The sequence below is a fragment of the Fundulus heteroclitus genome, chromosome 22 (genome assembly GCF_011125445.2).
Source record: "Fundulus heteroclitus isolate FHET01 chromosome 22, MU-UCD_Fhet_4.1, whole genome shotgun sequence".
NCBI lineage: Eukaryota > Metazoa > Chordata > Actinopteri > Cyprinodontiformes > Fundulidae > Fundulus > Fundulus heteroclitus.
In genome coordinates this window covers 15,106,062-15,122,441 of record NC_046382.1, presented here as the reverse complement: position 1 = coordinate 15,122,441, position 16,380 = coordinate 15,106,062, and the positions used below count along the sequence as shown (strand labels likewise).

The 16,380-nt window shown below is 44.7% G+C and overlaps 1 protein-coding gene across 1 annotated transcript in view; it reads right to left on the bottom strand.

Moving 5' to 3' along the window:
- Positions 1-1,707: 1,707 nt before the first annotated feature.
- Positions 1,708-16,380, bottom strand: part of LOC105934717 (jagged canonical Notch ligand 1b) — a gene marked incomplete at its 3' end in the record, with an annotated part of 34,068 nt that continues 19,395 nt past the window's right edge. The window contains 15 exon segments of the mRNA XM_036126025.1: positions 1,708-1,793; positions 2,107-2,134; positions 2,807-2,923; positions 4,148-4,261; positions 4,434-4,547; positions 4,683-4,796; positions 4,876-5,040; positions 6,771-6,921; positions 8,254-8,427; positions 10,382-10,428; positions 10,844-10,957; positions 11,060-11,173; positions 12,973-13,086; positions 14,343-14,462; positions 15,645-15,775. Coding sequence (XP_035981918.1) covers positions 1,708-1,793; positions 2,107-2,134; positions 2,807-2,923; positions 4,148-4,261; positions 4,434-4,547; positions 4,683-4,796; positions 4,876-5,040; positions 6,771-6,921; positions 8,254-8,427; positions 10,382-10,428; positions 10,844-10,957; positions 11,060-11,173; positions 12,973-13,086; positions 14,343-14,462; positions 15,645-15,775 — 1,703 coding nt within the window.

Genomic DNA, 16,380 nt, shown 5'->3' with positions numbered 1-16,380 from the left:
AAAAAGCTAAACAAGCAAACCGGCCTTAAATGAGCCCTGGACCGTCCAAGCCCCCCCCCCCCCCCAGCTTTTAAAAAGAAAGTCAGCGTCATTAGCAGGTATGCAAGAGCTAAAGGTTGGACTAAGCAGAACAAAGGTTGTGCATGGGAAAGAATGTGGCCATCGAAGCCTTTAAGAGGGAAAACAGTGGGAGTAATCAGTGTCAGAGAGCATGGCTGATTAGCTGTTGGCTCGCTAAGCTGGCTTTAACCCCCGGGACAACACACGGCCCGGTGGAGTGACCCACCAAAATGGCCCAGGCTGGCCTGCAGCCCGGCGTTCGGATAATTGGCCGACTAGACCTTCCATTTGCGAGGCGAGTGAATCGCCGGGCCGCGCAGACATGATCTGACGGGACCGAACCGGCCGGCTCAAAACTCAAGATGCACCGCTCAAGAGCTTTGTGGCAGATTTCTGGCTTTGAGCCGCCGATTGTAGAGGGGGGGGATTTCTGTGATTTCTCCTCTAAAGAACTGCTTATAAATGATGGAGGAAGAACTGATATGTTCCAGTCTCTCAGGTCCCTGATGCCGCCATTAACATTCATGTCAGCAGAGGAGACGGTCTACTAAAATAAAAATGATTACAGATCGCCACAACCATCCTTAGCCGTTAGGCAGCCTAGCAATAACTAGAATAGTTAGCATGACTAAACAGCAGTAGTCCGGTGTAGTTTCCCTTACTTTTGAAAATAGAGAGATGTTTTAAAGCTCAAAATGATAAAAATTTAGCAACTTTGCTGTAATCTGTTTCCAACGTTTATCTGCTAAAAGTCTCACTCTGTCTCGCTCTTCGCCGCCTGAATAAACTGCAAACACTCTCACAAGGGGATGCTAGTATTCCCCCCCCCCAAAAATCGTCATTTCATACCTTTCTAGAGGCAGGACTTTACCAAACCAACTTTTTCCTGGGGCAAAGTGGGGCGGTTTCATGCTGGCTTGTGTAAAAACCTATAAAACTACTAGTGGTTGTCAGTCAACTGTACAGAAAATGTGGTTTTGTGACTCAAATAAGTCAGATCTACTATCAGGAGGTCACTTGGAGTGATTTAGGTTTGATTGAGTTCATAAGCTGTCAATTTATAGCAGTAATTGGACAAAATAAAAAGAATCAAAAGAGCTTGACATGAAGTTTTCAGACAGTAAAATTCACTTAAATCAAACCCGTCTCATTAATCTACATAAAGCAATAGAAATACTCAACTACAGTATAAGATAATCTTGTACAGAGTAGTATGCAGCTGGGAAAATGTTCTACAGGTAGGAAATGTGAAATAAGGTCTCAACATGCTATGATACAAAATACGGTTTCCAGTTAAAAATGCTTTTTCATCCGACTCTTCATTCCTCAGTACAGGCATTGCACCGAAGAGTGTTGCTTTTGTGACGTAGCGTTTAAATTATTTGATTTTTTCAGTTTCCAACCAGCTTGGTCAGCATTCTGGACCGATCAAGCTGAATAATCGGCCGGTTCCGATCGCCAACAGATTTCCAAGTTAGTTTAACGAGACAAAAAAAAGTGAGAAGATGAGCAAACACATTCTCTGGGTGTATGGAGATTAGCGTAAGGAAGTGTCACCCCTCCCCCACCTGTTGCAGTGCACTGTCCGTCAGCTGGACAGATTTATCGGAGCATCGTATATGAATTGAAGGCGGAGTTAATACTCACTGATGCGACAGTCTGGACCGGCGAAACCTGGGGCGCACTCGCAGCGGTACCAGTTATCCCCATCTACACAGGTCCCACTGTTGTAGCTGAAGATTAAAAAAAAAAAAAAAGATACCATCAACCAACAGATTCTCAAAGACAAAAGGGTATTAGTAGTTGTTGTTTTTTCACATGGGAAAAGTGAGCTTAAGTTTAAGCTCACTTAGCGTTTAACGTTTAGTTAAATTAGAGTCACACATGGGAATTTGCAAAACTGGGTTAGGCAACTGCATCCCAGGAATGAAGGGAGGGCGTTTTGCCCGACTGTCAGCGGGGAGGAAGCGTTCAGGTGAGCCACACAGGAGGAGCAGCTTGTTTACACCGGTTAAAATCTACAGGAAATGTTTGGCTTCCACTTACCATGGGTGGGGACTGCAGTCGTTGGTATCTGTGCAAAAAAAAAAGAAAGGTGGGAGGGAAAGAGACAAAAACTGGTGAGACTTTTTGTTTTTTCCACCCTCATAGGTGTTCAATGCACTTTGGCAGCAAAAGAGCACGTCTGAGCTTGCGTGTGCATGGCCATAATAGGCCAATCAGCACCGCCTGATCGCCCTGCATTATTACCAGAGCACTCAAAAATAATAATAATAATTTAAAAAATGGCCGTACAACTCAACACCCCAAAGCCTCATTTCGTCCCCTCTACAAAGGAGGAATAGCCGCAGGAGGAATTTATGTTCTGGACTACAAGCGTACAAGGGCAGGGATCCCAGGAAAGTTGGGGGAATACAGGAAGGCTGCAGAACAAGCAGACATGTCACTGTTTGGACAGGAATGCAACGACAGAAAGAGCGAGAGGGGTGGGGTGCGGAACCGGCGAAGAAACATCTGTCTTCACTTTCCTCTGGCTTTCTCTCCCCTAACGCTTTCTTCCTCTCAAGGCCGGCATCGGCCCGGGGAGGGGGGGAAAAAAATTAAAACGGGGAAAGTGAAGGGCAGCAGATTAAAAGATGATTGGCCAGCTGACGCAGAGCTTAACCTTTGCACCAAGTGGCATGAGGTTAATATTCATTTATTAGGCAATAAACGTCCATCTGTGAGCGCTGATGATTCTACTTACTCTGAGTGCAGGTGGGACCCTCCCAGCCCTCCTTGCAGACGCAGGTGAAGGAATCCCCCTTCACCACGCAGGTACCGCCGTTCTCACACGGGTTAGGCAGGCAGCTTGAGTTTTTGGCTGAGAAACAGAGGGTGAGGAAACGCTAAATCAAACAAACAGTCACTGCAGCCAAACACCTTCGACGTGAGATGACGCGATCAAAACTGGTTCTGGTTGGTCTGCTTTTTTTTTTTTATTATCATCATTATTATTTTTATCTACTTTCTTCGGCTTTGATGTGTGCTGTCAAGTACAACTAGGAAATTTAGGCGGATATCTGTCAGCACTAAGAAATGGGCGGCGATGGAGGAGAGAGAGAAGCGAGGAGAGCTGACAGAGTCGTGGGATAAAGATCATTTTTCTGAGCACGAAGGATCGGATGAGCATTTTAGACAAGACGGAGGTGAAGGAGAAATTAAATTTGTCATCTTATAACATAAAACTCTGATGCTTTTTAAATAAGATTGTATGTGGTAGATCAGCACAAACTGGTTTGCAGTTTTGAAATTGATGGGAAATGATTTGTGATTTCAAAATAAAATAAAAAAAATTAAATAATGCAGCCACTGATTCATTATTAGAAGACAATGCAACCCCACATCACAATGCAGCCACTGCTCTTTGCATGCAATGCAAAAAGGTTAAGAGTTGCCATTTAAATAGAGAACCCTCTTCTACATTTGCTAAGTCCCCTTATTGCTTTTTTTTTTAACCATTCTTCAATAAAAGCCAGATTTGTGGTGTTTTCCTGTTGGCAGGTTCTCCCACCTGAGCTGTGGATCCCAGCAGCTCCTCCAGAGTTACCACAGAGCTCTTAGCTGCTTTTGTTTTGCTGAACGTTCTCCTCCCCTGGCCTGTGAGCCTAGGTGGACGATTGGGTTTCGGTACGTTTGCAATAGGGGGGCAGCACAGGATGCGATGGGTTCGATATTACAAAGGCGCGGATGCAATGCTTGGTAGGATAATATATTGGAAATGCTATGCAAATTTCTGCATGGCAATAATATATCTGTCATCGATGCCCACACACACAGGATATATTTTTAGTGCCTGAGATGCTGAAGCACACAAAGACCAACGTTCAGTCACAGTACAAGTTTTTCCAGATATAAGCTTAGGCTGCTTTGCAACAATCCACGCTCTTCCCACGTTTAAATAGATCGAACAGCGCTCTGTGAGATTCAATTCAAAGATTGGGATTTAAAAAACTTCTCCGCAGCTTAAAACTGTAACTCGGCAAAATGTAAAAAAAAAAAAAAAGACTTCAGTGTAAATATGCATGGTTAACAGTGGACTGCTCACCTATGTTGCACGTCGTGCCCTCCCATCCCGGGGAGCAGTTGCACTGGAATGTGTCGCCCTCATCGTGGCAGGTGCCTCCATTGTTGCACGTAGCTTCATCACACTGGCTCTCACCTGCAGGGAACGTGTGTGGAAAAAAAAAAAAAAAATCTCAGGGTTTCTAAGGTAGTAGATAATTAAGCACAGCCATGAGCACATACCATGAGCCTGCACAGACAGACTACGTGGGTGTGGAAAATATAAAAGAGAAACAAAAAAAAAAAAAATGGGGGGGGGAGGTTCCTACGTGAGCGGCAGGTTTTTCCTTTCCAGCCGTTTTTGCACTCGCAGAAGAAATCAGACACCAGGTCTCGACACGTCCCTCCATTGTGACAGGGGTTGGTGCTGCAGTCATCGATGTCTGGAAACATTAGATGGGTGTGTGTGTTTACAGGGCGGCGTATCAAATATCAAATGATTGGGAAAAAAACAAAAACAAAAAAACATTTCTGTTGGGGCAGAGTTTGCCATTAGGTCAGGATGAGGCGCTACTCACTGATCTCGCAGTGGTCGCCCTCCCAGCCGTCGGCGCAGATGCACTGGTAGACGCTGACCTTGTCGATGCACGTGCCTCCGTTGTGACACGGGTTGCTCTCGCAGTCGTTTATGTCTGAAAAGTCGAGGGGGAAACTCGGTGAGGTGCGCCGTGGTTGCGCTGAACAAAACGTGATTCTGTGAGTCGGCCTTACTCTCGTGGCAGTAGGTGCCCCTGAAGCCCTCCTGGCACTCGCAGCTGAACTGACCCCCTGCCTGGCTCTGGCAGCGGCCGTGAGGTCCGCACACATTTGACGAAATGTAGCGCTCTCCTCCTGGCGTGCTGTTAGATGCCACGGCCACTGTGCAGCTGTCAATCACTGCAAAGACAGCCCACAGACATGAATTAAAAAAACGAGGTTTGAACTATGAGCCGTACGGATGGACTAACAATTAGCTCATCACTCCTAACTCTGGGTGTCAGGAGGAAAAATGGTCAGTATACAATGTCTTGTAGGAGTATTCACACCTTTGACCCATTAAAACCATCATTCTGCACCGTTTTTAGTTGAGATTTTGTGTGTGTACACTGCGAAAATAGAACTAAAAATAAGTAAAATCTTCTTGAAATCAGTGTATTTAGTAAATAAGACTTTTTGCCAATGGAATAAGATTTTTCCACTTAAAATTGGAACAATTCATCTCCATCATCTTATTTGAAGTGCAGGACGTCTAATTATCTTATTTCAGGGGTAAAGACACTCATTCCATTGGCAGATAATCTTATTTACTGGCTCAAATCAAGGACAAATAGACTAACTTTAAGAATATTTTACTTGTTTTTAGATCCGTTTTTGCAGTGTAATTGTGAATTATGCATATATTTCAAATCTTTGTACAAACAGAAATCTGAAAAGCACGGCATTCCCTACAAAACAAAGCTTGCAGAACCACCTGTTGATGCAGAGACAGCTGCAGTCTGTTAAAATACGTCTCTTTTTGCCCATTCAACTTAGCAAACTAGTTAAAAACTCGGTCAGACTGGATGGAGAGCATCTTGATTTGCAGCGGACTGGATTTAGATCTGGATTTTAACCCGGGTCGATGCCTAAACGGACAGCTCTGGCAGGATGTTTGGGTCCTACTCTGAGGTGAACCTCACTTGCATCCATCTCCGCCCGTCTTTCCCCACCGGATCTGAACAGAGCACCTTCTCTCACGCGTTGGCTGCGTCTGCTTATGGCTTTCTTTGCAACTCTTCCATAAAGACCAGATTTGTGGAGTGCACCAGTAATAAACGTCCCGTCTAGCCGCGAATCTCTGCAGCTCCTCCAGTGGCACCACGGGTCTCTCTGCCTGCTTTAAAAACCTCCAATTCCACAGCCTGTTCTTTAAGTCACCTCTTGGTCATATGCAGTTGTGTTTCTAACTCTAAATAAATAGTGTGTTTATTAGACTATTGTAAAAGCACATTAAACTTAGTGGTTATCTGACAAAATATAAAGAAAAAAGGTTTTGCAAGGCTCTGTAGGAGCATGGGGAGAAGGTCATGGTGGGGTGTCGATGGGACAAACAGCGATAAGCTGCCATGCTTTCATAAGCAATTTGGAGTGATTGTTTTGTTCAACGCCCCTTAAATCCCTTCCCCCTTTCCCCCTGTCTGATCAGGTTAGGTGCACGAGGTGAATTTTCTTCCCCGTAATCGCTTTGTTCGTGCCAAGAGCGCAGGGAATCTCACTGTCTGGTATCTGCCTCTGTGGTTGGTCCGCTCACTCAATTACACGAGCGGGCCCTGAAAACCCGTGTGCACTCACTGGAGGGGAAAAGAAGAGGTAGCCCACCAAGTCATTAACCGAGAACACACACGGCGCCAGCGGGCCCTTGCCAGAGCGGCAGGGAAATTTCTGAACGTTTGCACTCCTAGGAAAAAAGGCTTCGCTCGGGAGAGAAGCGTCAAATCTGCGCCGCGGCGCCAAGAAAGCCTCCCTGTATGAAAACTAAGTAAGTATTGCTCTCGTGGGAAAAATGCGGGTGAGGTGTTTCGCTGCCGCACGGCACGCGGATCGTCTTTCAGCGGCTTTATGGAAAAAAAGCAAGCCGGGAGATTTACCTTTACACTTGGTGGTGCGGCAGTGGTCTTTGAGGTGGGAGCAGTTTTTGCCCTCGTAGTCCTCTGGGCACGCGCACACGTAGTCTGTGGCCCGGTTGAAGCAGGACGCGCCGTTCTGGCACGGGTTGGGGGAGCAGTAATCTATGTCCAGCTGGGGGGGGAGGAAAGGAAAAATGCATGGAATAGTGAGCGGAGGACCTGAAAACCGATATGGTCATCAGGTTGCAACAGAAAACAAAAGCAAATTCCCACAAGCATCCTCAGCTTGGGCCGTGCCAGGAAACAACACCAACACACAAGGCAGGGAGGAAGAGGAGGAAGAGGGGGGGTAAGGCAGAGGCACTGGAGGCCTCCTCTTGAGTTGAAGCTTCAGTGCTGAGGAATGCGTCACACTGCAGCCAGGAGCAGCTTCTAGAAAGCGATCCATTTAAAATAAAAAGGAGCACCGTGCTGCAGCGGGACATTTCCAGAGCTCTGGGTCCAATTTTGAGTTCAGGATTTAAACCAAGAACCAGCAAACCAGTGCAGATTTTACAATGCTGCACTGTAACTGTGACCATAACTGTAATAAGTAATGTGCAATAATCTAATTAATACACTGTACTACAACCCGTGCAATAATCCTGATGTAGTGACTTCTGCTGCTATCAACACCTGAACATATATACGCGTAGGTACGTATATATATATATATATATATATATATATATATATATATATATATATATATATATATATATATATATATATATATATATATATAAATAAAAGACATCATACGCCCATTCATATTTCCTTTTTTTTGTATTTTTGGTATTCTTTTTGAGCCATTGTATATATGAAGATTCACTGTATATAACTGAATGCACCTTCCCTACTCTGCACCTTCTTGTATGAGCCGATGTGACGAGTGAATTTCTCCATTGTGAGATCAATAAAGACTATCTTATCTTATCAAAAAGCACAGACTAGATCAGCGGTCCTCAATCCCGGGTGCTCCAGCAGCTTTTTAGATGCCTCCCTGCTCCAACACGCCTGAATCAAAAGGCTGATTTAACCTCCTCAGTCTGCAGCCAAGGCTCTGATTTATTTGACTCCGGTGTGTTGAGGCAGAGTAACAAATAAAAGTTGCACGGTACCGGCCCTCGTGGACCAGAACTGAGGAGAACTGGACTAGATGGATGTGTAGACGAATGTTTGCATGCAGCTGATGCAGGGGTGGAGAAACCGACACATGCATGGATACATGAACCAACAGACTTCCACGAGCATCTTGTTTTGTAAACCCTAAGAAAAAGCACGCAGTTTTTTTTTTATTCAGGCATTTATCATCTTGCCAAATATTTTTTCTATGCTTTGCATCTCTTTTCATATTTAATCGACAGCCTGGACGACGCAGGCATCAGATTCCACCCTTTCCAGGACAGCGTGTGAACCCTGGGAGGATTGACGGCTGCTCATCGGGCCGTACGGCACGTCTCACCTGGCACAGATTCCCGGAGAAGCCGGTCAGACACAGGCACTGGAAGCCGTTCACCGCGTCCTGACAGCGGCCGCCGTTGAGGCACGGCGAGCTGGCGCATTCGTCGATGTCCCTCTCGCAGTGCTCGCCGGCGAAGCCCGGGGCACACGTGCAGCGGTACCCGTTCACCAGGTCCTGAAAGGAGGGGACGGGCTCAAAAATCAACGTGGGATGCATATTTGAGCGACTGCTCCAGCAGGGTGGAGTCCAAACAACAACTGTCAGAAAACCGGGGGTGGGCGGCGATGTTACAGCTCCATTATTTCAACACATTTTCCTGGTACAGAGTCAACTAAGTGGAGCTTGACGGTAATTTAATCTGGAGAGCGGGAGAAAAGTGTGTTCCTCCATTTGAAACTACTCTGAAGACGCTCTATTTTTTTTTTAAACAAAAACTCCATAACAGTTTACCTTTTTAGGGAAAACTGGTACAGCTACAGTGGACATAAAAAGTCTGCACACCTCTGTTAAAATTATCTTTATACCTGCCATTTTAACAACCTTTGATAGGCAAGAAAACAGAGAAGTTTAGATTAAAAAAAAAAAAAGTGTAGAAAAAACAAAAACAACTATGTCCACCTAAACTGGGAATGGGACTTTGCACTGACTCTCAGAGATTAACCTAACCTGTAGCTTTAGCAGACTTTTCCTGACATTTTCTACATCGTTCTTACAGGAAAAGCCACGCTATGGTTACCGTAGTGCAGGGGTCTGCAACCTGTGGCTCTGGAGCCGCAAGTGGCTCTTTGGACCTCCCACAGTGGCTTTTAATAACTTTGGCTACAAATTATATTTTTATTATGGTATTTAAATGTAGTAATGATAATAAATACAGGTTTTAGCAACTTTTTCTTGGACTAATCGCTTTTAATTTTCACAACAGAATGATGCTAAAAGTGCCAGTAATATATAATTTTAAATCAATATTTTTTCATTATGTTGGAGACTATGATTTTTTTTTTTTTTACATCATCCACAAGTATCAACATCCCATCAATCCTATTTTTTCAAACCTCAAAATAGACATAAAATGGCGTTTCTTTAACAATGACAACATATTTCCTACAGTAGATCTTTATCACAAATTATACCTTGTCTTTTTTTTCAAAACCCACGCAACATTTGCGGCTCTGAACAAGTTTAATTCAAGGGGACCGTAGGCAAAACGGCTCTTTAGGCTGTAAACGTTGCAGACCCCTGCCGTAGTGGTTAGAGCAGTGCGTTTGGGTCCTGAGAAGACTGCAAGAACCCGGTTCAATCCCCGCAGACTGCCACCATGGGGCCCCTGAGCAAGACACTCAGGCCCAGATTACAGCTGCCCTCTGCTCTCTAAGGGATGGGTTGAACGCGGAAGACGGATTTTGTTGGAATGTACAATTGCAATGATAAATTAAGGTTTCTATCCATCTATCGATCTGAAGAGGGCTTCCAAAGAACCAGACGGTTCTCCATTATCAAACGGCACCAGCCAGGAGAACGGCAGAACATTGTTTCCTACGCATAGATCCCGGTGAAGAAAGTGGTCATCAAGTTTTAGAAGATATGACGCGACTGTGAAATTAGCAAGAACCGATGGATAAAATCGGATTCTGGAGGCCGCCAAGACGCCTACATCTAGGAAGAAGCAGTGACAACTACTGCCGTTTTTATTCCTATGAAGGGTGGTAGTAAGTGGTAGTATGGAGAGAAGGAACCCCTTTTCTTGAAAATGGAGAAAAAAAAAGCACCCAAACTTGGCATTTGGCAGAATACTCGTAGGGTTTTCGCAAAATTTTCACCATGTGGGGAAAATGTGACGCGGCGTTGAAAATGTTTGGCGGCAATTGCAAAAAAATGCTTAATTGGTGCAAAAAACACTGTATGACGACAAAAAGGCCAGGAAGGCACAGAACGTCCACGTCAGCAAAAGAAGAAAAACTTTTCAAAATGGCCAAGGCGGAGCCAAATCCAACTTTAAATAGGTGTGTAAACTTTTTATATCCGCTGTATTTATACCACCAACGTGAACGCGTCTGGCACCGATTTTAAAAAAGTACAATGAAACCAACCCGACAGGAGCTGGATGCTCTCCGACTGACCCGTCACCTACCTTGCAGGTTCCTCCATTCTGGCACTGATCCTTGCAGTCGTTTATATCTGCATGGGAAAAAAAACAAATGGGAGGATTAATCCTGAACAGCTCGGCTAAATAGTTTGTGTTAGAAAACAAGTTTCTGCTTTATGTTCCTCATGCCCGGGGCCCTTTAACAACATCGTTGGGAGAATCAAGTACATGAGCTGGATAATAGGAATGCATAAAGAAAAAAAAAGGGGGGGGGGGGGGAGCACAAGAGTATTGAGCAATCAAGTCAGCTGCCAAGTGAAACTCAAGCTCAGATTGTTGTGAGCCTCTCCTAATCACCCCACACACACACACACACACACACACACACACACACACGTCTAATAATCGCACTGCAGGAACATTTACAGTGCACAATTCAACACATGCTGACTGGCAGGAGATCATTTCTAGAGGGAAGCCGCTCCACAGCTGCCACTTTCCACTCACTGGTGTCGCAGTTCTGTCCCGTCCAACCAGGGAGGCACTCGCAGAAGTAATCGCCAATCAGGTTGCGGCAGGAGTTAGCGTTGACGCAGGGCTTGCTGTCGCATTCGTTGGCATCTAGAGGCAAAAGGGAAGAAGAAGAAAATAAACAACTCAGTGCCATTCACACAGGATGATCCGTCACTCGGGAAAGCTGTGGGAAGAGACTCGCTACTCCACCTATTAGGCACGTCTTCCCCATCCACTGTGGAGGGCAGTGACACTTGTAGCCGTTCACCTGGTCCTGGCAGGTGCCGCCGTGACGACAGGGGTTCGGGGAGCAGTCGTCAACATCTGCGCGACAGGAGGTGGAATCTAATTAACCTGAATGATAATGTTTCTTTGACGCTGCTTACTGTAATAATACCCCCCCTTGAGCCCGTTCGGCCTGGCACCGGGCCGAGCGGGAGGACGCCATTTTTCATCACCTCTAAAAATAGGTAAAACATGGTCGCTCTATTTCCCCCCTAAAAAAATCCCTCAGAAAATGAGGCTTTAAATGTTGCTAAAACAAGTCACTAACCTAGTTTTTCCCCCATGATTCCTGAAGCTTTTAGAGCCTGCTTAACGAATGCAAGGACATTCAAAGCTCCTTCAAAGTGGAAAAAAACAACAACAGCTAAGATTACTGATCTTCTTGCTTAAACCCACCATGTCTGGCATCATACGAAACCAGTCTTACCTTTCCAACGATGTATTGCACGCCTTTGTAGCGCCCTTCACGATAAAGTAAGATCCGTGCATAATCGAAAAAAAAAAAAAAAAAACAACTACGAATGCTGTGCGCCGACACTAGGGCTGGGCGATGAATCGATTTAATCGATTAATTCGAATGTACAATTCTTTAAGATTTCATTTTTGGAAAATCTGGATTTTATTTTGCCAATACACTCATTGGGTTTCCATGAAGAGAACAGCATGTGATGCTTAATATATGTTTAGGCATATATTATATTATTTACTTTTTTTTTTTTAACTTAGTTTGAAGTTCACAAGTGCAGTGAAGCCTGTTCTTAGCTCAATGTGTAATACCACTAGCAGCAAATGTTTTGTTATATTTTCATTGTTTATAATGGCACGGCTGCCATCTTGTTTTACAAGCATGTTTCACAGCTTGTTTTTAGTTGCACTTTGAATTCAGGTCAACTCCCTGACGAAATGCTTGACATAAAAAGCAAGGTTTTAAAATAATTTCTTTAATTTCTTTTTATGAAACAAAAAGGAGGAAAAAAAAAAAAATAATAAAAAAAAAAAAATCGATTAATCGGATTTGGTATGATAAAATCAGAGATTTATTTTTTAATCCATATCGCCCAGCCCTAGCCGACACGCACCAATAACAATTCTTTTTGCATACATGTTTTCATTGTTTTTAGCTGATAAGTCTTTTTTTTTTAACCTCGATAACATTCTTCTAGTTGGAGACAAAAGGATACAGTTGAGGATGCAATTCTTTTTATTGATATTATGCTGCGTACAGTGGTATAGTTTGATGATACATGGGGTAAATGTTATGACCAAAGGCTTGGTTATATGCAGAAGCGGTTCTACAACAGCAATAAGCACTTTAATTTGAACAGAATCCATTTTTATGAAGTAAAAAAAGCACATTTTGCATAGTTTTGGGTACAGTTGGCAAAATAGTGCCAAAAAAATAAAATAAAATAAAATCAGGGGGTCTGCCCACTAAAACCTTTGTGGAACAAATGTGCCGCAACTGATTCAGTGAAGATACGCTTTAGTTATAGTTGTAGATCTTAAAATCTGAGGCTCCTCCTAGGTTTTCATGGTGTTTTGTAATGTTTATTTGAAAAAAAGAAAAAAAAAAAAAAAGAAAAAAACTTGGCAATATATTTTTTTCCTTTGGTCAATCACCAATAAATCAGGCATAATAACAGTTACATTATGTTCCACTATAAAAGTATTCCTTTATGCGTTACCTTTACACAGATACCAAAAGTTTGCATCTAGACTTTATAAAATGTGAAGCCGTACTTGATTTATATCAGGTATGTAATTTAAAGCCCCTTAAGCCCAGAGGGGGTTTAGGAGCAATTTCCGCCTTAGAGGTTGCAGATGTGGTTTGGCCTTACTGAAGGTGCAGGACGGGCCGCTCCAGCCTGGCGCACACTGACACTCGTAGCCTTGAGCGGTTTCTGAGCAGCTCCCTCCGTTAGAGCACGGGTTGGAGAGGCAGGCGTGTTCGGCTAAATGGAGACAGAGATACGCGTGTTACTAATTTAGAATTTAATACAGGGAAAATAAAAGTGTGGTGGCTTGTAAGCAACTTCGTCCACATTACAACCTCAAGGGTTTTGTAGACATTGCAAAATTTTATGTAATCTGTCCAAAATTTCATCAATTCCATCCCTCAAGAGATGAAATCACTCTTTAATTAGGTATATTTCAGGTCAACTGGTTGAAGCAGGCTTTATTTTAGGGTCTCAAAGTAAACGGGGTGAATACACACCCACAAAGAGTCACATCCACGTTAGAATTGTGCACTAATTTGTGTTTATCTATGGCATAAAAACCCAATCAGCATGCAGGGCACTGCATATGAACACTAGCCAAAAGCCTCCTTAAGCCAACCCAGATCCACTTCGTCACCACAGCACATACCCAGATCCACTCCTTTACTCATCCTCCCCCGCTCTAAAAGCCCGCCGCTAAAAACTCCCCCCCATCTCCCTCTCATTACCCGCCTCAGAGTCCTCCACCAGGAAACCATCCTTCATGCTATGTTGACCTGCCCAGTGCAGCGTGACTTCCCTCGGACTCCCCGCCGTTCTGACCGAGAGGCGGTACATGATGATGGAGCTGGGGGCCGCGGGCCCACGGGCGCGTTCAGGGATGAGCGAGTCCCAAATGAATCAGAAATGAATGATTTACTCCAGGAATAAACAGGGCAGTGAGGGGCGATCAGCTCTCGGTATGTCGGGCCGGGGTGGGGGTCTCGGGTGCAGAGCTGCAGCCGGGGGTCTCTGTAACGCGAGGTCTGTTGTGACCGAGGCTATTGTAACACAAAGGGCACCATCTCCTGACATCTCCGCAGTTAAGCTGTCAGCGCCTCACCAGGCTCAGATTTAATGAGGAAAAATAACTTATCTCCACGTTAAGTGTTCGCAACAGCTGAACCTTAGCGCCACATTCATCCGAATGCCTCGAGAAGCAAAAAAGGATGACCAGCCTCTGAAGAGCAAATCAGTGGATTACCTGATTTGGGAGGAGGGGGGGGGGCACTTACACTCAAGTGGAAACAGATTATTGCGAGTTACCACCTCCTCTGATTACAAACCAGGGTCACCTCTGACCTTTGGTCTGCGAGCTCCGTGAGCCCAAACCTGCCAACTCTGTGCAACTCCAAATGAGACTCTGAAATCCCTCGAGATCCATTTGTTTTAAGCGCAGTCGCTCTTACGGCGCTCGGCCTCGCCGGGAAGATCCATCCCAACACACTTACCTCTCTCACAGTTGGCTCCAGAGTAGCCCTCGGCGCAGGTACACTGGTACTTATCAGGCCCTGTGTTGCTGCAGGTGCCGCCGTTCAAGCACGGCTGGTGAGTGCCGCAGTAGTTCAGGTCTAGGTGGGGAAAAAATACAAAATAAAAAGAAGTGAGGTTTTAAAACGTGCATATCGCCCTGCAGGTGATCCCAGCAGTGTGCACACCTCTGTTCAAAAGCCAGGGTGACCATAATAAAGCTTTACCCAACTATAATGGGACATTTCTACTGGAAAAACAAAATCTGGTAGGAGGTAAAATGTTGTAATAATAATAAAAAAAAAAAAACACGTTCAGGAACATTTAAACATGTAGTCTAATAAACCTGAAATGAAGTGCAGCTCTACTGGAGGGAGTTTGTGTGGCATTTGCATCCATTAGATAAAGCCATAGTTAGCAGAGAGGCTACACAGGTTCTCATTGTGCAAACGCATCAGTCGGAAGAAGGATACAAAACATTTCCACTGCATTTCTAGGAAAACATGCACAATGGCACAGTGCATAAAATATGGGCAAAGCAGGATGTTAGAAAAAGACAAAAACAAATGTTGAGAGTTGAAAGCAACACTGAAAGGAGCTGCAGGGATTTCTGGCAACTATTGGAGCTGCTCCACCTGAGGCAGAAATCTCCTGTATTCTCCATAAGTCTGGATTACGGAGTAAGGTCATACACATATAAACCTGGTGTGAGAATGCATCATGGGCCGTTAAAATAAAGCAAAGCTGAATTTTGGGCCATAATTAAAAAAAACAGGCATCAGGCGTAAAAACGGCCCTGAGGTAATTGAAAAGAATCACCACCATGCCAACACCGAAACACGGTGGTGGCAGCATCAAGCTTTGGGGTGACAATTATACCAAACTGACTTAATGATGGCTTCATAAGGTAATTACATTGCTGCAACAGCTTGATGTCATTTTCTGATAAAAATATCTGTACGGTCCCCCTGAGGAGGAGAGACGTCTTCCCAATCTGATTTAGTTCAGAACTTCAGCTTAGAGGGGCCGCTGAGTGCTGCCGTTTAATGAAGACTTGCTCCAACAAAGCGTTAACGTGTCCAAACTTGTGAAATTATTGCATCTTTTCACATTTTAAACCTTCCAGCAGATTTGTTGTTTTCCAGTCGAATTAGGAAAAGGATAAGGGTCACATTAAATGGAGCCATTTCGGACAGCGTCTCATTTCTTTATATTAACCGTGTGTATATTGTGTGATGCCGGGTGCTGCGGACACTGAGGAGAAAAAATACAATAAAAATAACCTTTGTCACAAAGGTGGCCGCCCCAGTTGAGGTCGCACAAACACTGCCACGGCTCCAGGCAGGTGCCGTGCACACAGCCAGGGTGCGGGATGCATTTGTCGCAGTACAGGCCCTGCCATCCGTACAGACACCTGCAACACAGTCAGCAACAAGACAAGGGGGGTCAGCAACATAAAAAAACTCCCGCACGTGCAGAAACTTTATTTACGACGAGGCCGGATAAGCCCCCCGCGGCATCTGAAAATATTCTAATCCTCCGCTTATTCCAGATTCCTTGCCGATAATCAGCTCTTAATGAAGCACGGAGCAGCCTCTGCGGCCTCGGAGCTGCGCTGACAAAACAAAGAGGCAGTATTCAAACAAGAACAAACACCACAAGGCAAGTTTAAGCAGCCTGCTGTTTATGCAACAGCATTTTCTTTTTTTTTTATTAACAATACTTGGACACGGCGACACAGGAGTCCTTTAGCATTTTAACGAAACAGAACAGAGGAAAAAAAACTAAATTACAGCTCCAATGGGACCTTTGGGGTGGCTAACATTAGCATGCGACCAGACGTTGGCTTTAACGACGCTGTGCCTGTGGCTTGGCACTGGCGTCGCTAACAGAGCGCGGCGTTCAGCCTTCCTCTCAGCTGTTTTGCTGCTGCCGCTCGTCTTGGTTCCCATGAGTCAGTGAGGCCCGGCCCTGCGCCTCCAGGGCCGAGAGCAGGAGGACGGCGCTGTTTGCTGACCG